The sequence below is a fragment of the Alexandromys fortis genome, unplaced genomic scaffold (assembly GCF_014885135.2).
Source record: "Alexandromys fortis isolate MF-2015 unplaced genomic scaffold, M_Fortis_MF-2015_v1.1 scaffold_140, whole genome shotgun sequence".
In the NCBI taxonomy this organism is placed as follows: Eukaryota; Metazoa; Chordata; class Mammalia; order Rodentia; family Cricetidae; genus Alexandromys; species Alexandromys fortis.
This window is the reverse complement of record NW_026068048.1, coordinates 526591-552700: the sequence shown is the minus strand read 5'-3', so window position 1 is coordinate 552700 and position 26110 is coordinate 526591. Positions and strand designations below refer to the sequence as shown.

The 26110-nt window shown below is 50.5% G+C and overlaps 1 protein-coding gene across 2 annotated transcripts; it reads right to left on the bottom strand.

The window, feature by feature from the left end:
• On the bottom strand, nucleotides 1-26000 carry Sirt2 (sirtuin 2). Of its 2 annotated transcripts, XM_050119109.1 has the most exons (16): nucleotides 25860-25962; nucleotides 25067-25113; nucleotides 21216-21264; nucleotides 20867-20980; nucleotides 15798-15839; nucleotides 15590-15696; nucleotides 15447-15503; nucleotides 10688-10756; nucleotides 6048-6177; nucleotides 3518-3577; nucleotides 3241-3296; nucleotides 3052-3128; nucleotides 2919-2970; nucleotides 931-1001; nucleotides 764-830; nucleotides 1-671 (listed from the first exon to the last, which is right to left on the bottom strand). In XM_050119109.1, exons 1-16 carry the CDS (start codon nucleotides 25873-25875, stop codon nucleotides 516-518), a joined length of 1170 nt encoding a protein of 389 aa, XP_049975066.1. In that variant the 5' UTR covers nucleotides 25876-25962; the 3' UTR covers nucleotides 1-515. The 2 variants fall into 2 exon arrangements, with proteins under 2 accessions (XP_049975066.1, XP_049975067.1); XM_050119110.1 differs by lacking the exon at nucleotides 25067-25113 and having other exon boundaries at nucleotides 25860-26000.
• Between the last annotated feature and the right edge of the window lie 110 nt (nucleotides 26001-26110).

Below are 26110 nucleotides of genomic sequence, written 5' to 3'. Positions count from 1 at the left end.
TTAGTTTGTTTTGGTTTTAGTTTGTTTCCAATAAGCAAGGTTCCCTGCCCCCCACTGGCTGGCAAGTGGGTCTCTAGGAAAGGGGAGACAGCACCCACTTTGTCTGTGGGAGGCAGAGACCCCACAGGCCCCATCCTCTGGGTGAAGTCATATTTCACTAAAGTCCAGCCCCTGTGTGGGGTAGGTTAATTTGATTTAGCCACAGGTCCCTTGAGAACAATAGAGAAATACCTTGTTCTGGCACAGTTAGGAGTTTTGGGGTAACCTGATCTCTGGGAGTAGTTAGAAGTTAGGGAAGGTTGCTTCTTGCCCTCGGCAGGGGGATTAGAGGCTGTGGGCTGTTAGAGAAGGGCTGTGCAGGCCTCAGCCTCAGGAATATTAGAATTTTCTGGGATTGAGTTGGGGACCCTGGTTTCAAGAAAGTGGTTAAGAGAATGAAGGATCTCCTGAGCCCCACACCAGCTGCACGTTAGAGGGACCATGCTGGCGGGGAGTCCACTGTCCTGTTTGGGAGGTCACTGGTGCTCCTCTTTCTCTTTGGTCCTGGCCACCTCCTTGGCTGGAGGTGGGGACTTCTTAGGGGAGGTGGTAGTGTTGGGGTTGGGGGCCTGGGACCCTGACTGGGCATCTATGCTGGCATGCTCCTTCCGGACAAGGTCTTCCAGCTCCTTCTGCAGGGGCAAGGGTCAGAGAAGTCAAAGGTTACCATAATATATCCTCATGGGGCTGGGCTCAGGATGGGTTGGGTGGCCTAGCTCCTCACCTTCCATCCAAGGAGGTCGGCAAGGGCCAGGCAGCCTTGGTCACAGTCACCTAGCCAGGCTACATCCCTGCAGCGTGAGCAGGAGTTAGAGAGTGGGCTGAGGCCTGGCTGGCCTCTGTCTTCTTTCCCAAGCTGTTTCCGCCCCTCCCCCCATGCCCAGGCCTCACCTGTAAGCCTTCTTGGAGTCAAAGTCCATGCCACCTCCTAAGCCCATCATCATGCCCAGGAAGGGATCTGTCTGTGGGGACAGGACAGATAAGAGCGTGTCTGTGGGGACAGGACAGCTCCCAGAGCTACCAGACCTGGCTTATATTTATTATCCACTCAAGGTTTCTCTGGGTAGCCCTGGCTGTCCTAAAACTCTCTCTGTAGACCAGCCTGGCCTTGAACTCAGAGATCCACCTGCCTCTACCTTCTGAGTGCTGGGATTAAAGACTTGCACCACCACCCCTGGCTTGTTTTTATTTATGCATATGTGGTCTCTGTATGTGTGCCCTTTGTGTAGGGTGCTCAGAGGACAGAAGAGGTGTCAGGTCCCAGGAACTGGGGCTTAAGGTAGTCAGGAGCTACCTAACACAGGTACTGGGAACTGTACTTAGGTTTCCGGATGAGCAGAATGTGTTCTTTTTTTTTTTATTTTTTATATTTATTTATTTATTTATTATGTATACAATATTCTGTCTGTGTGTATGCCTGAAGGCCAGAAGAGGGCACCAGACCTCATTACAGATGGTTGTGAGCCATCATGTGGTTGCTGGGAATTGAACTCAGGACCTTTGGAAGAGCAGGCAATACTCTTAACCACTGAGCCATCTCTCCAGCCCCCCAGAATGTGTTCTTAACCACTGAGAAATCTCTCCTGTTCAAAACCATTATTTTTTTCTGTCACTGCTGAAGCTTGAACCCATGGCTCTGTGTATGCCAGGCAAACACTCTGCCACTGAACTATTTCCCCAGCCCAAACATATTCTTTTTGAGACAAGGTTTCTCAATAGGCCTGGAATAGCAATTGGTGAGACTGGCTGTCTAGTGAACCCAGGGCCCCACCAATCTTTGCCTCTCCAGTGTGGATCGCAAACACAGGCCACCATCCTTCTTGTGTCACTTCAGGTGTTCTTCTGTGCCCTTTGTTTCCTGTCTACTCAGATTTGTCACAGATGTTTAATCAGAATCTGATTTGGAGGGTGTTATCATTTTATTTGAGCTTTTTCCCCCAGAGCCTTCCATCCACCAGAGATGTCCCCTCTTTTTGTATTGTCAGCGGTTGCTGGTAGTGAGTACCCAGACACAGGAGTTCCCTAGGGATGGGACTTGGTGATGTTTACATTTCTAGACCTTTGCTAGGCAGTGGTGGTGCACGCCTTTAATCCCAGCAAACAGGCAGAGACAGGTGGATCTCTGAGTTCAAGGCCAGCCTTTGCTAAAAAAAAAACTTCGACAAAAAGCTCCTCCAAAACAACACAGCCAGGCGTGGGGCACATGCCTGTAATTCCAGAACTTGGAAGGCAGAGGCAGGAAGAGCAGGAGTTCAAGACCATCTGTAACCACCTGGTGAGTTTGAGAGGCCAGGGCTACATGGGAGCCTGTCTCAACTGTCTCCAGAGCTCACACCACATCAAGCCACATGTCGGGGAGACACAGCATTAGGATGTGTGTGCTCCAAATAAACAGTCAGCCACTGCCTACGAGGGGCTCGTTCCCAGACTCTGATATGTAAGAAGGTACTAGAATAGTAATGCCTGAACACTGTGACCCACGGAGAGACTATGCCCCTGGTGGCTGGCCACACCCCTTCCTATGCATCTTCTCTCTTGCCCAGGACTAAGGCCTCCCCTGGAGAGGTGAGTCAGGCCTGGACAGTCTCAGTTGGCAGTCAGCTGTGCACTGATTGGTCTCCTGGATCCCAGGAAGCACTAGGGCTTCAGTGGCTTCAAGGTATGGTTCCGTCATTGGCTCAAAGGACTTCAGAGTGGTGCAGAGGCTTGCAGCGTCCGGCTGGCCCAGCACCCCATTCCCATATTCTCCAGCCTGAGCTGGCAAGTCTAAAGCACTGGCGCTCTCCAGGTAGGATACAGAGACCGCTCTCATCCTCCTGAGGAAGAGGGCAAAACAGCCCCCAGTGCAGAGGGAGAGCGGGAAGTTGAGGCAGACTCACCTGGCCGGTCTTTTCCTTGTTGATGAGCAGGCGTGGGGTAGATAGTGGTGCCCTGGGAACGGGGAGCTGGGATTCAAGATCTGCCCTGGTGCCCTGTTCCCAGCTGACCCCCAGCCCTACTCCCTCAACCTACTTGCTGATGAGGGAAGCGAAGGGCTGCACCTGCAGGGAGGTACCCATGATGATGAGGAGGTCCACCTTGGAGAAGTCCTGCAGGGAACAGCCAGGAAGGACTTGGACCCCACTGCTCGGACTTTGTGTCCCGCCTCCACTCCAGCCCCGCAGGCGGCCCAAGTGGGCCGCGCCCAGGGTGGACACTTACTGACTGCATGCAGGAGAAGAAGCGCGGCGGAAGATTCTCACCGAAAAACACGATGTCTGGGGTAGACAGACAAAGGAACACAGACAGGAGAGGAGGATGGGAGACAGAGCTAGAAAGGCAGGAGTCGGGGGCAGACTGGGGCCTGAGGTGGCACAGATACCCACCCTCTGCAGGACAGTAGGGGATGGGCCACAAGGCAGAGGTGACCAGAGGTGAAGTGTGGGGAACAGTGGGGGAGAGGGGCCCAGCTCCAGTCCCGCCAGACCCTGAGGCTCACCAGGCTTTACCACGCTCTGACATTTCTCGCACGTGGGGATTGATTCAGAGAAGATCTTCTCTGGGTGGGAAAGAAGGAGGGAGAGGGGGTATGAGGCCTTCCAGGGCTGGAGAAGCCCTCTTCCGCCCTTCCCTACTGTCGACATGAATGCATCCTGGGTGACAGGGGTGCATGCCACTAAGCCTGCTTTTGGGAGAATTCAGGAGGGGGGGACTGTGAACTCGTGGCCAGCCTTGGCTACACAGCAAAACCATGTCTCAAAACCCAGAGCTGGAGCAGGGAAGTAGCTCACTGTATGAAGGCATTTGCTGCCAAGCCTGATGATCCACAACTTCTGCAGATTGTCCTGTGACATCCACAGGCATGCTGTGCATGTATAGACCACATCCACATGCGCATGCAAACACACAAATAAATGCGAAAATACTTAACAACAGCAACAAACCCAAGAGCTAAGGATGTTGCTCAATGGGGGAACATTATGAAACTTGGGACATGATTTATCAGTAGAGCCTCTGCCTAGAATCTCCCAGTGAGGGGCTGGGGCATGGCTCAGTGGTAGAGCACTTGACCTTGCATACCTAAGTCCCAGCACCACAAAACAAACAGTGCCCCCCACCACTAAGACATCTCCTGGGGTGTCCTTCTGGCTTATCAAAGAAGTGCTCCCATTTTAGAGAGCTGTCACCTTCATCTCCAGGCATCCAGGGGGTGGCCCCAAGCACCACTGCCTACAGCTAGTGAATGAGCCGGCAACACTGGAGCAAACCCACATGCTCCTAACAGGCACCCTGGACTCCACCAGACCTCCATCTGGGGAATGGGAGTCAAGCCCTTCCTATGGGTCTTGGGGACAGTCCTATTTGCCCCTGGGTCAGGAAAGGACATCCAGATAATTTTGGGATGGAGCCAACCTCAAGCTCATCTGCCTGGGGGCGGGGGGCGTGGACTCTATGACAGCCTTCTCCAGTCCTGCCCTTAGGACAGCAGGGAGCTCAAAAGCGGGTCTGTCATTTGCAGCCCTCAGAGCTGGCCTCAGCTGCTCAGCCCCTCGTCTCTTGGCTCACAGAGCGCGACTCTAGCCGCCACCACTCAGGGTGTTGCTGTACAAACAACATGTTGTTCTGCAGGTGGCAGACGCCACTCCACAGGGACATACGGGGTGATGCCCATTGTCCGCCACCCCAGCTGTGCACACTTGGGCTGCTCAGGAGCCCTCAGTCTGGGGGCAGCTGGCTGGCGTTCTGTCAGAAAGGCGTCACCTTCCAGGGTCCTGCCACAAAAGCCACAGCTGTCCTGATCTCGAGGGGACACCAGGAGCTTTGTGAAGTCAGCATAAAGAACATAGCTTCGCAGAGTGACACAGCAGCTTCAGACTCAGCACAATGGCTGCCAGAAACAGGCTGGGGCTGGCACTGAGGGCGTGGGACTGGCTCTTTCTCTTGGATGCTCTGTCCTTACGTAAGCGGGACAGTGACAGTAGTGACATAGTGAACCCTGTCACGTGTGCTTCTAGCACCATCTCTACACATTTCCCTGTCTACTGTGGAAGTCTGAGCTACACGGAACTTACAAAATTTACTGTTATTTTTTGTCCTGTAGCCCAGCCTGGCCTGGAACTTGCTATGTAGCCAAGGCTAGCCCCGAACTCCTGATTCTCCTACTTCTATCTCACAATCAATAAACACAAAAATTTTATAAAACTAGAGATCCTGTCTCAAAAATAAATTTAAAATGTTCTGGGCCAGCAAGTTAGTTCAGAAGGTAGGGCCAGCTGGGCAGTGGTGGCGCACGCCTTTAATCCCAGCACTCGGGAGGCAGAGTCAGGTGGATCTCTGGGAGTTCAAGGCCAGCCTGGTCTACAAGAGCTAGTTCCAGGACAGGCTCCAGAGCTATAGAGAAACCCTGTCTCAAACCCCCCCCCCCAAAAAAAGGCAAGGCCATCTTCAAACCTAACAGGTCAAGCTCACTCCCTGGGACCCGTCTGGTGTTAGAAGAGAATGAATGGAGCAGTGGCCCCATAATGGCTGCAGACACAGGTCTCCCTCATTTCAGCGCTGTCTTTAGGATGACGCTGTGTTTGCCTTGATGTAAGGACTTGAGTGTAAAATGGCGAAACACCTTGTAGGTCACAGACTTCATGTACGTCATGACTTCAGTGACTCTGTGACACGGTGGCTGTGAGCCAACACTGAGTCTCTGCAGCTGGCCGTGCTCCGTAGTTCATATGTTCCATAGCCCGGCAGAAGGGGTGGCAAGGGAGCAGAGACTGGCCGCCACCTCGAATCCCTGGGGCTTCTACAGCACTATAAAGAGCAGGAGAGCTGAGTGCCTTCAGTCTCAGCACTGGGGAGATTGAGGCAGAAGCGAAAGCTCAAGGCCAGCCTGGGCTACACAGACAAATCTAGTCTCAAAAGAGCCAAGCAGCTCACTAACTAGCAAGGGCTAAGGAGCTAAGAGGACCACACTGGTGCCAGAGCCCTGGAGACCTGGCTACAGCAGGGCAAGCCCGCGCCGTCCAGGGCCTCACCTTTCATCCAGCTCAGCGAGTACTCTTGTCGGCAGGAGGTGCTGACGCAGTGTGAGGTGTAGAAGGTGCCGTGGGCCTCCACCAGGTCCTGGGGCTCCAACCCCGCCACTCGTTCCAGCGTGTCTATGTTCTGGATGGGGAGACAGGGGAAGGTCAGAAGACAGCCTGCCCTCCTGGGCTCTGAGAGGAGGGACGGCGAGGGTATGTACAAAGTCCCCACTCTTCCAGTGGGGCTACCAAAGGGTTAACAGTCAGGGCTGCTTAAAGTCTGCCCAGGCTCAAATTTCAATAAGGCCAGACCCACTGATCATCAGCCCCATCTGACCCTTCTGTAAACTCAGGCCACAGCTCCCACACTTCCCACCATTTGCCACAAGTTACTAAAGCAACTACACCTATGCAGGCCCCAACCTGCGTACGCACCAGCTCTGGCTAAGCACTGGTATAATAAATGAATCCACTCAGGAGTCAAGGTGGCTGCTTGCATTCCTGCACTTGGAGCCTGAGGCAGGAGGACTGCTGGAAGCAAAAGTCAGCCTGAGCTACAAAGCTAGTGTCAGGCCAGTCAGGGCTACATGGGAAGACCCCACCTCAAAAACTGGTAGTGCACGCCTTTAATCCCAGTGCTCAGGAGGTAGAGGTATGCAATCTCAGTGAATAGGAGGCCAGCCAGGTCTACAGAGTGAGTTCCAGGGCAGCCAGAGCTACACAGTGCCTACAACCCTGTCTTGAAACACAAACAAACAAAAAATCTGAAATAAATAATAAATAGGACCAGGCATGGTGGATCACGCCTATAATTCCAGATTGCTAAAGTCTGAGGCTAGTGTAAACAGCACAGTGAGTTCCAGGCCAGCCCAGGTGAAGTGTGAGTTCATCTTCAAACACCACAAGGAGGGGCTGACAAGATGGCTCAGCAGGTAATGGTATTTGCCACCAACCCGATTTTGACCCCCAGAAAACCACGTGATAGTAGGAACAATGCCCCCAAGTTGTCCTCTAAACTCTACACACGCACTAAATAAATGTCATCCGATTTTTTCACATTAATAAATAAAATGAAAGAATGGCTTATTTGTTTCTTTGGTGGGAGTCATGTCTTTTTGAGACAGCCCCAACCTTGAGAACCTCCCACTAAAGTGCTGACCGCCACACCTGGAAGTCGCACTTCCTGCATCAGCTTTGCAGCCGACTCAGTCTACCAAGTCCCTCACTGGAGTGTAGCTATCCACAAGCAAATGACTCACTAAGGGCCCATAGAACTACCACAGGCCTTGTATCCATGGGAAACCCGGCTCAGGACCATAGGGGATGCCTGGATCTCAGATCCGGTTGGATCCTACCCGTACAGATGACCCTTCCCTTGCAATGGAGCTACGTCCTGATGACCCCGCGAGAGGTCAAAGTGCCTCTGACATAGGTACCTGCAGCACATCACAGCTAAGTGCCCCGCCCCCCGGGACGATGACGTGGGGGACTGCTCCCTCTCCCCAGTACCAGAGTAAAGCTGGCCTGGTGCACTGGTTGTGATCTGGGCTGCAAGTGAGGGGAGGCAGAAAGATGACAGGTTTAAGGCCTGCCTGGCTCAAGGCTCAGCAGGAAAGCATTTGCCTAGACTCTAGCAAGGGGGCGGGGCTGGGGATGAGGCTCAGTGGTAGAGCATTTCCCCTGCAGGCAGGAAGCCCTGGGGCCTACCTATCCCAGCACACCCCATCCCCCCAGACCCATGGGCTGGGGGGAGGGGAGGAGAAAAAGATCAATCCTCAGCTATTAGAAAGCACGGTACTGCTGTGTAATGTGGGCATGGAAGGGTCCCAGACAAGGGGCTGGGTGGAAAAAGCAGCATGCAGGGAACCTTCTATATTGTGAATTTCACATATACAGTTGGAAGACCTGCAGCCGTTGTTCTGTGGGACCACAGTAGCTCGGGCGATCCTAACTGCTAATGTGTGATGGGCTCCTGTGTCCTGAGCTGAGAACAGCACCACACAGCTTCAGAGCTGCTGGGTCGGCACAATCACAAGTGAAATTTGCTGTGTTCCAGAAAGCGGGCCAGTGACTCAAACGGTGACTGAGGAGAAGAGGGCAAAGAGCCCGAGGAAGAAAACGGTCACGAAGTGGGCAAGTGAGACATTTTTTCCACCTTTACACATTTTACATAATAAGTCACTCAAACATGTGTGGGGGCGGGGGCTGGAGTGACGGTGCAGCAGTTAAGAGTGCTGGATGAGCTCCCAGAAGACCTAGGTTTGGTTCCCAGTGCCCACATGGCAGCTCACACCACCTCTTAACGCCCTCTCCTGGCCACTATGGGCACTGCATGCACTGGTACACAGACATATATGCAGGCAAAACACACATAAAATAAATATAAAAAATATAAATATAAAAAAATAAATTGTCCTGGGACCTCCAAACTTTTGATGTGGCATGCCTGCACATGTGTGTGCAAACTTGCAAACACGCACACACCAATTAAATTAATTAAAATTTACAGAATACTGCAGGTAGTTGTCAGCTATCTGAACATTTCGCACTGAACAGGTTTCTGCTGGCTTTCTGATGATATCTGAAAGTGCCAGCAGCCAGGGCACTTGGCAGCCCTCACTCCCAGCTAGCTTTGTCTGGGCGTCAGGTTCTCACCCCGTCATCTGAATCAACACGCACAGACTTCTCCAGCGGCCTTTCCGCTCAGCCCCGGCTCCATGTCCAGCTGCCCCCACTCTCTATGGAGCTATCTCCCAGGGTCTCGAGGCAGAATGCCATCTCCTCAACACCTTCCCATCCATGCTTCATCTTCCAAAGAGACGCCTGACCTTCCTGTTGTTCTTCCTCAGTGGCCCTCGCCAGAGGTCTGTATTCCAGCCACTTTGGCTAGACAAACATGGCAGCTTCCTGCCTGCTCTCGGAGGCTCCCTTGCTCCTGTCCCCACACACACTCATAGTGAGCCTCTGCCTGAAGGTTCCTTCCCTCCCAGGTCTCAGGTCTTTGCTTCAGCGTCAACCCTCTTGGCGAGGCTTCCATGCCTACCCTCTGTGTGCCAGCGCCCACTCCCACAGCTCCGACTGGCCTCGGCCTGGGACGTCTGACGTGCTAGGTGTGTCTGTGACACATCCCTCCTGTCCTGTCACACGAGACCCTCAGCACCAGGACTGCAGGGGTGTCTGCTCTGCTCGCTCTGGCAGCGCCACTCCTGGGTGGACATCTACTGTCATGGAAGCTAGCAAACAAAGGTGCCAGAGACACACAGAACCACATGCAGCCTTCGTCCTGAGCCTTGCTCTGTGAATGAGACTGATTCTGAGTTAGGAATGTCCTGAGCATGGGCAGCCCCTGAAGGACTGAACTGTCCCTTCCCCAACTAGGGCCTCCAGGCACCTGCCCTCCATTCATCCTCCCCCTGGTGGCCATTTCTGACACTGCAGGTGCCTCATAGGATTGCCAGAGGAAAACAATACCTATTAGTATTCAAATGTTAACTCTGTACAATCTGGAGTTCTGCTTTTCCTTTTTATTTTTGTGTGTGTGTGGGGTGCAGGGCTTGGCTAACGAGCAAGGCTGGCCTTGAATTCACTATGTAGCCCAGGTTAGACTTGAACTCACGGTGCTCCTTCTTCAGCCTCCCAATGCTGGGACTACAGGCATGTGTTCCCGTGCTTGGCCAGCTTGTGTTCTGAGGTGTAATTTATAGCGCACATGGACACTGCCGCAGAACAGTCTGAACTGGAGCACATCGACGAGTGAGGGAGAGGCCCAAACTCTTCTGTCTGGCTACTCATCTAGACGTTAGCCACTGGAACACGCTTCTGAACACTCCAGTGTGGCCATGGTGGCCTGTCAGCTACTGTAGCCAAGGCCAGGCTCACACAAGTCATAAAAAGCAAACCTCCTTTATGATACAGTGTCAACTGTTAGGAAACTGTCCCAGTGTCCTGACTAGGGATGGCTGTGGTACACATGTGTCCCTCAGACAAGAGTCCTTCTGCAGTGTCGTGGGATGATCTGATGGGAGTTCACTGTCACCTCACAATAGACTTGAGAGGGCCTGAAGTTGCTTAGGATCTTTTTATTACCAAAAAATTCTCGTGTGCATTTAGTTTATATCTTAATAATGTAATTGACTATCCAGTTTTTTGTTGTTGTTGTTTTTTTTTGTTTTGTTTTTTCGAGACAGGGTTTCTCTGTGGCTTTGGAGCCTGTCCTGGAACTAGCTCTGTAGACCAGGCTGGTCTCAAACTCACAGAGATCCACCTGCCTCTGCCTCCCGAGTTCTGGGATTAAAGGCGTGCGCCACCATCGCCTGGCCTATCCAGTTATTTTAAAGACAAGATTTCACAGCCTGAAGTCTGGCATCAAACTCACTTTGTAGCCAAGGATGACCTTGGATTTCTGCCCCTTCTGTCTTCGCTCCTTCATGTAACCACATACCCAATTTCTGGTCCCTATTTTCTAAAGGAGAAACTGAGGTTAAGAGGAAGAGGCACACTGCAGGTCACTCACTAAAACTAGCTGAGCCCTGGTCACTTGCCTTGTGCCTGCCTGTGCCACCCCCAGTTCTGACGGAGGGTTCCAAACCCATCCAGCCTACAGCCTACCAGCCATGGCCAGCCCTGCTCCCGCCCGCCCGCCCTCCACCTACCTGCGTGTAGCAGCGCAGCAGCAGCCCCTTCTCCTTCAGCAGGCGGATGAAGTAGTGGCAGATGGTTGGCTGAGGAGAGAGTAACAGTGTGATGGAAATACCCACGGGCCGTCACATGCCCACCCTACGCCAAGGCCCAGTGAGGATGAGCATGGCATTCTCCCACACCACAGACGAGGAGACCCATGTGAGGGTGTGGTGCTGGCTCGCGGACTTCACCAGCCAGTCAATTGCACAGTGAGGTTCCCACCAGGCCTGGGCCGCAGCCCTTTCTGAGACTCCCAGCAGCTTTCTTATACTTGGGAAAACTGAGGCTCAGAGCCATGTGGTAACAAGGTGAGGGCGAGGAGAGCAGCCAGGCCGGTCAGGCCCACAACCCATTCCTCCTCCTTTCTTCTACTTTCTTAAAGTTGTTTAGCATTTATTTGGAGTTTTGGGTTTTGTTTGTTTTTCAAGGTTTTGTTTTTTGTTTTTTGTTTCTGTATAGGCTTGGCTTGTCCCAGAACTTGCTCTGTAGACCAGGCTGGCCTCGAACTCACAAAGACCTGTCTATCTCTGCCTCCCAAGTGCTGGGACTAAAGACGGGTATTACCACTGCCCGGCTGCAGGGATTTTTTTTTAATGATTTATTTACTTTATGTGCAATGATTGGTGTTTTGCCTGCATTTGTGTGATGGAGAAAGGTCATTGGTTAAAAAATAAAGAAACTGCTTGGCCCTCATAGGTTAGAACATAGGTGGGTGGAGTAAACAGAACAGAATGCTGGGAGGAAGAGGAAGTGAGGTAAGACGCCGAGCTCAGACTCATAGCTCTCCTCTCTGGGGCAGACGCGATGAAGCTCTGACCCAGGATGGAGGTAGGCTAGAATCTTCCCGGTAAGCGCACCTTGGGGTGCTACACACATTATTAGAAATGGGCTAGTCCAGGTGCGAGAGTTAGCCGAGAAGAGGCTAGATATAATGGGCCAAGCAGTGTTTAAAAGAATACAATTTGTGTGTTGTTATTTCGGGTAAAGCTAGCCGGTGGCAGGAGCTTACAACATGTGTGTCTGTGTGAAGATGTTGAATCTTCTGGAACTTTAGTTACAGACAGTTGTTAGCTTCTATGTGGTTGCTGGGAATTGAACCTGGGTCCTCTGGAAGAGTAGCCAATCTGATCTGCTGAGCTACTGCTGCAGCCCACCAAGTGCTTAGACTAAGGGTGTGCACCACCACACCAAGCCTTCCTTTCTTTTAAAAAATATTTTATTGAAAAATTATGTATATGGGTCTGCGTGGGCAAATGCATGTGGCTTCCAGGGCCCACTGAAGCCAGAGGTGTCAGAGCCCCTGGGAGCCTGACATGGGTGCTGGGAATTGAAGTCTGGTTCTCCACAAGAGCACTATGTGCTCTTACACGTAGTTTGCCACTGCTGGGGAGATTATTTTCAGGTGTGTGACTTTCATTTATGTTGCATTTGTTTAACCCTGTGAAACTGTGCTACTGTGCCTGTCTAAAACACCTGATGGTCCTAATAAAGAGATGAATGGCCAATAGCGAGACAGGAGCAAGGATAGGCGGGGCTGGCAGGCAGAGAGGATAAATAGAAGGAGAACCAAGGAAGAAGAAGAGAAGCGAGAGAACAAGGAGAGGACATCAGGGTCAGCCACCCAGTCAGTCCCGGAGTAAGAAGGAAAGCAAGGTATATAGAAATAGACAAAGATAAAAGCCCAGAGGCAAAAGGTAGCTGGGATAATTTAAGAAAAGCCTGCATGAAACAAGCCAAGCTAAGGTTGGCCAGTCATAATAAGCCTCTGTATATGATTTATTTGGGAGCTGAATGGCGAGCCCCTCAAAAAGTCAGAAGAGTAAAACATCACACAACATTGTGGCGTTCCAATGTAAGGCTCTATATCCATCTCGAGTCTGAGAAAGCTGGGGAGGGGTACAGGACACAGCCCCTTCAAAACAGGCGCTGCTGTTCAGCTGGCAGCGCTAAACAGAAACTAGAAACAGCAAGTAAAAACCACTGTGGCAATGCATGTTCGACTTCCACAGCTAGAAACGCTTAATACAGTTCTCAGGCATGAGCCTCCAACAGGCTGCAAACTCTGGGCTTAGCATTCACCACCTGACCCGAGCAAAGCCAGCTGCCAGAACACCGGAGGATCCAGGTATAGCTTAGCAGTCTACAGTTTGCTTGTGTGGTCAAAAAAAGGCTAAAAGATATGCAGTAAAAAAGATCCAGATGGAAAAAATCTCTAAATGGGTTCCAGTGTGTTTTACGATGTGTGTAGGCTTAAGAAAGAGAATGGGTATAGGCAGTCATAGAAAAAAATACATTTAAAATAATAGTCTTTTAAAGAGACAGTAAAAGTAATATGAAAGAAAAAAGCTAGGCAAAATTGGGAAACACAGGGAATCTGGATCCTGTATAGTAATGTGTTGATTTTGAATTTTTTGTTTGCGGAAAAACAAAGAACTGTTGCTAAGAGACCTGGAATTGAAAAAAGAGACTGTTGAAATAAAACAGCCTAGATATTTTAAGAAAGCCTTAACTTTAAAAAAAGTCAAAAAATGTATTTGTCAAATGGAAATCAAAAAATGCTTTGGAGAAGTGGTTTTGCTTTTGTTTCCACAGGAAACAAGAGGCTGTGGGTTTGTTCCAGGTTGTGTTGGATCTGGTTTGATCAAGGAGACTGCCTGAGATTGACAGGTGATATCTATCAACAAATGTTATCACTGACCTTCCCAGGACTTGGCCATTATCTCAAATTTTCTCTCTGGGACCCTAAAGATGCTTCACCCACATTTAGCGGGAAGCAGTCTACAGAAAACAATGTCCACATTTCCAAGAATGGGTGTGGGTGGGTCTTTGGTTATTTGGTGGTCATGAATGTTTGTTATAATTTAGAGGAATATAGGATAAAAAGACAACTATTAATCTCAGATATTTTGGATTAGCATGGATTTTGGTATATGAGTACAAATTAAAAGCCAATTTTAGTCGGGCGGTGGTGGCGCATGCCTTTAATCCCAGCACTCAGGAGGCAGAGACAGGTGGATCTTTGTGAGTTCGAGGCCAGCCTGGTCTACAAGAGCTAGTTCCAGGACAGGCTCCAAAACCACAGAGAAACCCTGTCTCGAAAAACCAAAAAAAAAAAAAAATGTTTTGTTAATTTAGTGATTTTTATGACAATGAGACACATTTGCTCCTGGCAACACCATTTACTTCAGAGATGATGGGCACTGAAGAAACTCCTTCCGGAGTTTGCTTTCAATGTGGCAAGGTTAGCCACTGAGCAAAGAAACTGTTCTTGCCTGGACTGCTTGACGATATGTTGTATAAACTGGACATGCAGGACCCACAGGAGAGTGACCACTGAACTTTGCCCAAACAAGGCTGGACGGGTCCTTCAGGGTTCCTGCTTCACAGAAGAAACTTCCAGACATTCTGCAGGACACAGAGGAAAGTGACCGACAAATTGCCAATATAGGCAGAACAGTCATTCAAGTTTCCTGCTTCATTGAAAAGTCTTCCAGACACTATGGGCCTGCAAGCTGAAGATGGATGCCCCAGTGTTGCAAAGGAACTGTCTGGCAGTCAGATGTGTCTGTCATTTATACAATTTTCGGAAGTTGTTCACAATGCACTTTTTGTTTATTCAAAATAATATTATCCTCTGGGGTCTTTGATGGAGTTGATAGTTACAGTTGAAGTTTTCCTTAGTTATAATAGAGAGTAAATTAGTTATTAAACTATAGATTCAATAAGATAGGATCGATGATGGGGTATTTTCTTTTCATTTGCCAGATATAAATGAACTGGAATCCATGACATCATGAATGTAATCTTTACTTGATAATTGTTCGTATTGTACACAGTCTTACCATGTTAAACTTTTTCATTTTTGTTTAGAAAAAAAAGGAACTGTTGGGGATATTATTTTCAGATGTGTGACTTTTGTTTACACTGCATTTGTTTAACCCTGTGAAGCTGTGCTGCTGTGCCTGATGGTCCTAACAAAGAGATGAACGGCCAATAGTGAGGCAGCAGCAAGGATAGGCAGGGCCGGCAGGAGTATAAATTGAAGGAGAAATGAGGAAGAAGAGAACAGGAGAGGAGGACATCAGGGCCAGCCACCCAGCCAGCCACTGAGTAAGAAGGAATGAAAGGTATACAAAAATGGAGAAAGATAAAAGCCCAGAGGCAAAAGGTAGTCGGGATAATTTAAGAAAGACTAGCAAGAAACAAGTCAAGATAAAGCCGGGCATTCATAACTAAGAATAAGTCTCTTTGTGTGGTTTATTTGGGAGCTAGGTAGCAAGTCCCCAAAAAGCCAAAAGAGTAAAACATCACACAACCCTTCACCTCTTCCAATTTTTTTTTTTTTTTAACTTTTGAGACAAGGTTTATGTAGTCTAGGCTGACCTTGCATTTGAAAGTTTCCTGTCTGCCTCCCAGATGCTACAGTTATGGGCATATACTATCAACCCCCCACCTTTAAACAGAATTTCTTATTTACACACTTATATGGGGGGTGTGCACTTGCCACGGTGCAAATGTGGGAGCCAGTATTCTTCTTCAATCACGTGGGTCCCAGGGACTGAACTTAGCTGTCATCAGGCCTGGTGGCAAGTGCCTTTACCCACTGAACCACCTTGCCAGTCTCAGAGCCTGGGTTCTCAACAATCATATAATTCTTGTTTGAGGGGCCTATAAGGAGCCTCTTTCCCTTGCCTGCTCATCCCAATCTCCCCAGGCAAAAAAAGACCTCACCTTGAACTGCCCGGGATAGAGCTCCTTGGCAAGGGCAAAGAACGGTTCTGGATGTTTCTGTAGGAAAGAGAAGCAGAGGGCCACAGGACAGGTAAGGTAAGGCCTGGAGCTGGGAACTCCCTCCCCATATCTCAGGAGACTACCTTGAAGTAACTGATCTCAAAGATGGCTTCTGGGTAAGGAAGATGGTACTTCTCCAGGTTCGCATAGAGGCCAGTGGTTGGGGAGCGGAAGTCAGGGATACCCGCAGCTAAGGAGGAGCGCTCAGTCAGAGGTTCTAGCCCCATACATGCAGAAATCCTTCCAGGGCCCCCATACCTCTAGAAGTGGCTGGAAGGAGGGAATACTTACACGTGGAGATTCCTGCTCCCACCAAACAGATGACCCTGCGACCTGGAGGAGAGAGTTTATATCATGTGATAAGGTTTCTCCTCCCACCCGTATTGCTGGTGGGGAGGATGGTATTGGCAACCCCATATTACAGGTGAGGAAACCCAGCTAACCAGAAGGGACAGCAGAGGGAGTGGACAGCAGCGGGTGAGGTCTTGTGGAGAAGGCTGCAGGGCCAGCTCGGGGGCACAACGCTGGCTAGTTTGAAGGCTGGAGTCCCATCCCTACAACCTTGAAAATCAACCCAAACCAAATTCGGGTAACAGCTTACTTTCTGGATACAATATTGTATGACTTTAAAAACTTATTTTTAATTAGTTTTCTTTTTTGAGACAAAGTCTCATTATGTAGTTCTGACTGGCCTAGCACTGGCTAAGTAGACCAGACTGGCCTTGAACTTACAGAGATTTGCCTGCCTCTGCCTCCTGAGTGCTGAAATTAAAACTGTGCCATCACTGCTGGTTTTAAGTCTCTTTCTTCCTTCCTTTCTCTTTCTTTCTTTCTTTCTTTCTTTCTTTCTTTCTTTCTTTCTTTCATCTGAGGCAGGCAGATCTCTGTAAGAGATCCTGGTTTACACAGTGAGTTCCAGCTAGCTGGGGCAAAGAAGTGAGATCCTTCTCAAAAATAAGACAAACAACAGAAAGATGAGGCTGGGTAGAAGGCTCAGAGGTTAGGAGCACTTGCTGTTTGTCTAGAGGGCCTGAGTTTAGTGTACAGCACCCATGTCCGCGCACAGCCACCTGCTACCTCCAGCGCCATGTGGTCCAATGCCTCTGGCCGCTGAGGGTACCTCTATACCTCTTGGGTGTTGAAGCTATGGTGTGCACCAGCGTGCCTGCTGTTATTTCCCTTGGTTTTGAGACAGTGTCTCCCTATGTAGTCCAGGATAGCTCAGAATCCTGAGCATCCAGGTGCTGGGGTGACAGGTTTCAATTTCAGACGACCCATTTCCAGAGTGTTATACACAGCCCTCACTGTGCTGCTCTGTCCACACAGAAGCCGCCCGTCAGCCTGCTCCTTTGAGTCCACTACACTCACTCACTTTTTATTTTCTTTAGGACAGAATCTCCTGTATCTCAGCTTTCAATTCTGTAAGCAGCCAAGGGTGACCTTGAACTTCTGATTCTCCAGCTTCCATTCCTTTCTTTTTTTTTTTTTTTTTTTGATTTTTCGAGACAGGGTTTCTCTGTAGGTTTTGGTTCCTGTCCTGGAACTAGCTCTGTAGACCAGGCTGGTCTCGAACTCACAGAGATCCGCCTGCCTCTGCCTCCCGAGTGCTGGGATTAAAGGCGTGCGCCACCATCGCCAGGCTCCAGCTTCCATTTCTAAATGCTGGATCACAGGTGTGCACCACCATGACCAGCTTTTCTTTGCTTTCTTTGAGACAGGGTCTCACTGTGAGCCTGGCTGTCCTTGAACGCACAGGGACCTACGCGCCTCTACATCCAGAGCACTGGCATGAAAGCTGTCTGCCACCAAGTCTGCCCACGCCCAGCATTTGAACTCGGGGCTCTGCACATGCTCAAGAAGCACTCTGCTGACCGAGCATATCTCTAGATCCTCGATTGTACTGAACTTTTTCAGACCCGTGGTTGTATTCTTCTTTTGTTTTGTTTTTCAAGACAGATTTTTTCCCGGTGTAGCTCTGGCTATCCTGGAACTCTGTAGTCCAGGCTGGCCTCGAACTCACATAGATTTGCCTCCCCTCGCCTCCCCAGTGCTGGGATTAAAGGCGTGCGCCTCTACTCCTACCTCAATGGTTTGTATCCTTGTGAGAGCTTTGCTCCCAGTTTTTTAAATTTTCATTTATTTATTTATTTGTTTGTTTGTTTGTTTTGAGATAGGGTTTATCTGTAGCTTTGGAGCCTATCCTGGAACTCGCTCTTGTAGACCAGGTTGGCCTCAAACTCACAGAGATTCACCTGCCTCTGCCTCCCGAGTGCTGGGGCTCCCAGCTTTTAATGGTTCTTAGACAAGAAGATGGGTGCTGGGCAGCAGTGGAGGGCACTCGGGGGACAGAAGCAGGCAGTTCTCTGTAAGTTCAAGGGCAGTCTGGTCTATAGAGCTAGTTCCAAGACACAGTCAGGGCTGCACAGAGAAACCCTGTCTTGAAAAACAAAACAAACAAAAAGAAAAGAAGAAAAGAAAAGAAAAGAAAAGAAAAGAAAAGAAAAGAAAAGAAAGGAAGATGGGTGATATGGTCGAACCCATTCATAAGCACATAGCTGGGCAGAAATAGCCCTGTTTGTGGCCTCAGCTGCTGGCTGGCAGGCAGCCCAGCGACACAGCCCTGGCATCTGTCTGTTAGCTGATAGATAGACACAAGTGTGGTGTCCCATGAATTGGGCACCCCTGGGGTGTTCTGTTTAAAGGACAAGAAGTATGAACAAAGGTCAAAGGCTGGTGAGATGGCTCTGTGGATAAAGGCGTTTACTTGCGGCCAAGCCTGAGATGGATTCCAAGAAATTACATGGTGGAAGGAGAAACTCCTGAAAACTGTCCTCTGCCGAGCACACGTACACCTACACTAACACACATCACACACACAATGTCTAAACCGGGTGTGCTGGCACACATCTTTAATCCCAGCACTTGGGAAGCAGAGGCAGGCAAGATCTCCATGAGTTTGAGGCCAGCCTGGTCTACAAAGCGAGTTCTAGGGCAGCCAAGGCTACATAGAGAAACCCTGTCTTGAAAAACAACAAAATGAAACAACAAAAATGTTTTTTTTAAAAAAAAAAAACAAACAAAAAACAAAAGCCACAGCCTGGGCACTCAGCTTTTTTAGGATGGAACTGTCCCTAGTCTGGCTGCAGATCTTGGGCACTGAGGCTGGGGAACACATTCTAGATTCCAGGGCCTGAGTGTGGTAGTGCATGCCTCTAATACCAACATTTGGGGGACTGAGGCGAGAGAGTCACAGCTACAGGGCAGGACCTTCCTTCAAAGGCCCTGGTATCAAATTCTGGCTGTGCTACTTGCCAGATGCCTGCACCAAGTCATGGCCTTTCTGTGCCTGTTTCCTCTCCTGTTTAGCTTACTGCCAGAGAGACCACACAGCTCTCCTGTGATAACCAGGCACAAAGATGTCTGGGACATTCTTAGCCCAGAGCCTGGCTAACAGCCACGGGCTGACTAATCACATTTATCCTAAATCCCTCGCCCTCTAGGCCAGTGACTCTAAGATCTGAGTGTACGGAGAAGAAAAGACAACGGCTCCTGGCCACTGCTGGGGTTCTCTGCAGGCAACTGCCCAGCCTGCAGCAGGAGAGGGAGGCTCAGCCGCCTAGCCTGGCTGCCTAGGAGGGAGATGAGCAGCTGGACGAGGGGGAAACTGGAGAAGACGGCCTCAACAAAGGGCTGTTCAGGACCCTCAAAGCCCCATTGTTCCCGCTGAGGACCGCCAGGGCCTGGTTTCTCAGACTTTGCTCAACGAGAAATACAAGTATCACTAGCTGGTGACCCAGCTAGTTGGCATCTGAGACAAGCTTCCTGTAATAATAGCACAGCAAACACACCCACAGCTCTCAAGACTTGGGTCCTGCTCTAATCATTGTTTCTTCTGGGGTGTGTGTGTGATGTTTCTCAGGAGCTGTCCACCTGTTTTTGTTTTTTTTTTTCCACACATTTATTGGTGTGTGTATGCCCAGCAAAGGTGTGGATATCAAAGGACAACCTCTGAGAGTCTTTTCTCTTCTACCATGTGGGTTCCAGGGATCCAGTTGAGGTTGCCAGATTCGGTGGTAGTTACCTTTGCTTGCTAAGCCATCCCCATCCCTATCGTGTTTGTTAAGGGGTCTCTCACTGGGACCTGGGGCTTCTATCCCCCAGCCCTGGGTGTAAAAGCACTGAGCGTCTTAGGCGGGTGCTGGGGACTCAGCCCAGGTCCTCACGCTGGTGTGGCAGCACTCTGGCCTGACATAGCTCCTCAGTCTCTGGTTACCTCTTGTTTTATGAAGCCCAGGCTGACTTTGAGTTTAGACTTTCCTGCCTCAGCTTCCAGACTATCTGGGACTGCAGGTGTGCCAGCTCGCTGGGCACAGTCACACTCCTGATAATGAGCCTCACCCTGAGTCACCCCAGAGGGCCTGGTGATGTTGGTCTATATTCCCAGCTCTTTGGAAAGCTGAGGTGGGCAGATCAACCTTCAGGGACCGTAGTGTAAACTCACACCCATCCAGCATACAACCGTGAAAAGAGGCTGGGCCGGCAGCTCAGTGGTGCTTGCCTACCCTGTGGAGGAGGCCCTGGGCTCCATCCTCAGCACCTACTTGTGCCATCCCTCAAAAGCAAGCAGTGGCCAATCAGAGACAGGGAACTCAGAGGAGGCAGAGCTCAGGGCAGTCATGTGACTCAGTCTGGGCCAGTGTGGCCTGGTTCTCTGTGCAAAGGTGCCCTCTTGAGTAGGAGCTGGGCTGGTCTCCTGTGTGCAGCTGCCCTCCCCGCTCCAGCCACACACACCGCACACACGACAAACCTGTCAGACTCGTGGGGCTCGAGAACAACATCCAAGCGCCTCACTCCACCACACTAACTGTTTACAATCTTATTATGTAGTCCAGGCTACCCTCAAATTCATGATCCTCTTGCCTAAATTTCCTGAAGAGCTGAGTTTCTTTTTAAACGTGCAGGTGTTTTGCCTGTGCGAATGTTTGTGTACCAGGTACATAACTGACACCCATGGTGGCTATAAATAGAATCCCCTGGAACTGGAGTTACAGATGGTTGTGAGCCACCATGTGGGTTCTGAGAATCCAACCCAGGTCTTTTGGAAAAGCAGTCAGTGCTCTTAACTAGTAAGCCATCTCTACATCTCACTAGTGGGGTTTCTTCCCATTTTTTATTTTAGGAAAGCTCTCATGTAGCTCAGATTAGCCTTAAACACACAACACAGCTGAGGCCAACCTTGAAAGGCGATCCCTTTGCTCAGGGTTGGGATTACAGGTACGGACCACCACACTCGGCAGCTTTTCTTACTGTTCATACCCAACAACTCAGAAGTCACTTTGGGCCGGGAGTGGGGGACTCACAGCGCTCGCTCTGCATGTAGCGGGTCACTCCTTCGAGGCTCAGCTCGTCCAGCAGACGCTCCTTCTGGGAGCCCAGACCCAGGGTCTGGGAGAATAAGTTCCGCAGAAAGTCCACTGACCAACAACAAGAGAGACAGTGCCAGGTAGGCATCGGGCCGGGGCCCAAGGGCCTTGCCCAACCATGCAACCTACTATCCTCCCACCATCGAGGTCCCAGTGTCTCCCACAGGCAGCAGCCTCGGGTACCAAGTTCATTATTACACGCTTTAGACATCACTCCTGGAGGAGTCCTTCCCCAGATCCCCAGGCCCCAGATCACCTCCCAGCCCTCCTCCAGGAAGACACTTACTCTCTGCCTCTCCACCAGTAGCTCCTTCCTCAGTGTCCGAGTCTGAGTCCTGGAAGGGGCAGGTGGGATGGCCAAGCCCAAAAAGTGGGGTTAGGGAGGCAGGGAGGGGTAAGGGATGGGGGTGACGCCTGGTTCAAAGAGAGTAGGGCTCTGACCAGGAGGTGGCCTGGAGAAGCAGAGGGCCAGCATGAGGGCTCTGGGACAGGTGGCCTATAGGGAGGGGATTCACATCTCCTCGTGTAACTGACTTTCTAGGCCTTATTTTTTGAGATGGGATCTCTCTGGCTGGCCTAGAACTGGCTATGTAGACCAGGCTGACCCAGAACTCCCAGAGATCCACCTGTCTTCTAAACTTAAAAGGCATGAACCACCATGCTTGCCCCCATCTTTTTTGTTTTGACAGGGTCTCACTATATATCCCTAGTTGGACTAGAACTCACTATGTAGAGACTAGGGCGCCCTTGAACTCAAAGATCAACTTGCCTCTGCCTCTCTCTGACTTCTGAAATTAAAGGTACATGCCACTATGCCTGACTTGCTTTTTGAGATAGGATTTTATGTAGCCCAGGCTAGCCTCACACTTGCTATGAGGTCTACATGACCTTGAACTTGGGATCCTCTTGTCTCCACCTCCCCAGTGCTAGGATTGCAGTGTGATGCTTTAGGTCACGTCTACTGTTCTAACCAGTTGGCCATCACAGCCTGATAATGCTAGGACTGAAGGGAGGGTTTCATGCACACTGGGTAACCACTGCCACTGGAGCTAGGCCTCCAGCCTGGGGGCCTCAACTTGTCCATGCAGATCAGAGGTTGCTGTGAGACTGAACAGTGAATCCCTTGGCCTCTCAGCTGGTCCTCTCCACTTCCCTGGGCCACCTGCCACAGTTATGCTACAGCCTAGACAATGGTGATGCTGCTTCTGTCCCCATATGTGAGCCTCTCAAGGTGACCCCACCTTTCTCCAATGTTCCAGAGTGGCCTCAGCATCTCCCCAAAGCCAGCTCCTGCTCCTAGTCCCCTTGCCAAATGGCCTCACTGTCCCTTAGTTGGCTTCCCTACCCCACCCTGCCCTCATGCCAATTTCCTGTGTACCCACTCAGCCTCCTGACAGCCCTCCTCTTACCCCCATCTCTCTATTCCAGAGCTCCACCTGATTCAGTCAGTTCTCTCCCCTGGGGTCCTGCTCTGGCTTCCTTGACTCAGTTTCCATCTCTGACCCTCCTCTTCCCCATATGTGTTGGCCTGTTTAGGGCAGTCCACCCCTTTTTCCTTTAAGCCCCCTCATATCACAAACATCTGTTGAGTGCCATAACATCAGCTGCACAAGGGCAGGGGCTTGATGCCCAGCCTAGATAACAGGACTTCCAGAGCCATCTGCCACTAAATGCATGCAGACTGGGTGCTAGGCTAGGGCTGGTCTTGCAGTAAGTGTCAGAAACAGTCTGACCAACTCAATCAACTAACTGCTCAAAAGTCCCCAGACCACCCCTTCCCTACTATGCTTCCAAACCTCCTTTTCAAATCACTTTTTTTTGAAACAGGGTCCCACGTAGCCCAGGTTGGTTCCAACTTGCTATGTGTCTGAGGGTGACCCCAAATTCCTGAGCTACCTACTTTTATTTCTGGGGAACTGGAACTGCAGGAGTATGGCAGCACCATGCCTGACTCTCAAATGATTGCTTCCTGAGTTTTAAAGCTAAAAAGCTGGCAAGAGAGTGCACCAGGGAGACATGCTCGCCACTCAGCCTGACCGTCTGAGCTTGCTCCCGGGTTCCTCACGGTGGGAGGGGAGGACAGATGTCCTCGGATGACCACACATGCACTGTGCATCCTACCCACAAAACAAATAGAAATTAAAAAGAGACAGGCCTTACTATTTCTCCCAAGCTGACTTCCAACCCATAATCCTCCCTTTTCAGCCTCCTGAGCCTTTACAGAATGAACAAATGCCGAAGCAAAGTCAAGCAGCAGTTAAACAGAAAGAACTCCAGCGGCTTTCCCTGCATGAGTTTTTACGCATTGATATCGTAGATGTGGGTCTTGCCAGAGTATGATACTTCATCATGTTTCACAGACCTACCCAATTCTTTTATAGATTTACTTTAATATGTGTATATGTGTATGTTTGTGCATGTGGAGTCAGAGCCCCTTGAACTGGAGTTACGACCTCTTGTGAGCTCCCGATATGGGTCCTGGGAATGGAGCTCAGGTCGTCTGGAGTAGCAGTATACATTCTTAGCCACAGAGCCGTCTTTCCAGCCGCCCACCTCATTCTTTATTGTTGCTCCATAGTAACACATTGTATGATGAACCATAGTTCATTGACTCCCTCTCCTGACGGCCACTGGGGCCTCTCTAGCGCTGCCCTGTCTGGAAAATGCCGCAATTGATACCCCCACATCATCTTTGCCACTGAGACCCCTTCTGACTGAAATCTTTTGGTCTGGCATTGAGTCTTATTTTAGGAGCCAGACAAGTAAGATAGCAGGGACCCACAGCAGGCTGTCCCAGTTCTGCTGTGCACTTATGGGAGTACTGTTGACCACAGCTTCCATACCTGCCTCCCTTTGGAGAGTGATCTCATAGTGATGGGCTTGCTGGCATTCAGTGGTGGTAGGCACTGTCTAGCACAATGCTTCTCAGCCTGTGGGTGGTGACCCCCTGGGGTTTGAACAACCCTTTCACAGGGGTCGGGGATTAGACATCCTGCATATCAAATACTTACAATTCATAACAGTAGCAAAATGACAGTTATGAAGTAGCAATGAAAATAATTTTATGGTTGAGGGTCACCATGACATGAGAAACTGTAGGAAAGAGTTGCAGCGTTAGGAAGGCTGAAAACCCCTGGTCTAGTACAGGAAGACAACCTGGCCCGCGGGGGCTCTGCAGGCATTGGCAAGTGTCTCCACACATCTTTGAGATGGCTCATCTACCTTCCCACTTTAGTGGACCCATTTCCTATAGGTTTCAAGCCCTCCCCTTTCCCTCTACACTGGTTTGAGTTCCGCATCTGTAAAGTGTCCATGAAAGGCCTTCCGCTCACTGGGATGCCAGAGAGACTAAATGAGGTCACAGAGACTAGAGTGCAGTCAGAACACCAATAAAGGACCACCCCGCAACAACTACCAAAAACATCTCCTCCTCCTCCTTGCTCCTCAGGTCTTCGCACTCTGCAGGGAACACCATAGCTGATCTTATTTAAGAAAATTCGAAATCACTTCACTTAGAACACTGTGGCTATATCTTGGTCTTGTTCACTAGCTTGCGAGCTCCTCCAAGGATGAGTTTCGCTAGACCCGTCTATAATCTCTAGATTATAGACCCACAAAGTTTGCTGTGCATTCCTGGAGTTCCCCCCCCACCTTGAGACAGAGTCTCACTATAGGGCCCAACCTGTCTCAAATTTCTCCATCTTCCTCACTCAGCCTCCCAGGCGCTGGGGGCACAGGTGGCATCACACCCAGCTTCGGTGCCACTTTTACAATCAACCCTATAAGGTCATTTCCCCCACCCCATGAGATCTGAGAGTTTGGGAATCAAACTGGAAAACTCTCTTTCAGGTCCAGCACAAATGAAGTTCAGAAGGAATTGAGGAAGGGGTGGACAACAGAAAGACAAGAGGACAATATGGAAGGGCGACCGGTGGTTGAGGCTGTACATTTTCCCTTGACAGTCCCCAGAAACCACCATTCCCCAGGAGGTTGTACTAATCCCCCAGTTGGAGTTAGGAATCAGGACCATAAGCCAAGGGCCCTTGGGTAAAAGCCTCCCCTTGCCACTCCCCCCCAATTTGGAATGAGGAACCAAATCCATCTCTCTCCTTCCCTCCACCCCTTTCCCCATCTCACCTGAGCCTCCTGCACCTTCCCTGCCTGCGTCTCCAGAGGGTCAGAGGCTGGGGAGGAGGGGGAGCAGACGTGGTTACAGTGCGGGGTAATAGTTAAAGGGATGAAGGGTTCATAGTGGTGGAGGCAACAAGAGGACCCCCCAACCTAGTTCTCCTGGAGTCGGGGATGGTAATAAGATGGGGAAAGGCTTATTTTAGAAAGGAAGACTGTGTGAGGAGGAAAGGCTGAGGGGAAGGTTTAGGAGGAGAAAGCAGGCGAAACAGGACTGAAGGAAGACTTCAAAGTTAGGCAGGGCATGGTAGTGTGTGTGCCGGGCAGGAGAATGAAGGAGGACGAAGTTTTTCATGAGAAGTAAGTAGGGGTACCTCTGCTCAGAGTTAAGTGTGGGTGAGGAGATACAGTGGAGGTGGAGGTTTAGGAGAGGCACAGGAACCGAAGGAAAGAGATAGGGGCAGCAGGGGTCCCCCCAATATCCTACAGTTGCCCCTAACACCAAACAACCTTGGCAACCGGGATCGTGGCAACTTTGGTCCTTAGCAACGAGGGTCCTCAGCAACCAAAGTGCAAGAAACGCGATCATTAAGAACTTGGCAAACGGACCCTTAAAAATCTCACAACCCAGAATCCCACCATCCTAGCAATACCGACCACTTAGCAACGGTCCTCCAAATCCCACTCCCTTCACACAGCCCCTTTCTCCCACCCTACCGAGCCTGCCCTCGGGCCCCGGGGCCTGCAGCTCAAAGCCAGGCCCCGGCGCGGCCCGACCCTCCCACCTGGGCCCCCGACTCACGGTCCGGCTCGGCCATGGGAGCGAGGTGGGGGCCCTCGGAGCTGTCACCGACTGCTCTGTCCCGTGACGGCACCGGAAACAAGGGGGGGGGGGTCCAGATAAGCTAGAGGACTACAACTCCCGGCAACCAACGCAGTCCCGCAAATGCTTTCGTACACTGCGCCTCTCACGGCAAAGAACTACAAATCCCAAAAGGCCTGGCGCCTTAAGTAGCCATATTGATAAAGGGCGTCTGGAAAAAGTGGGGAAAC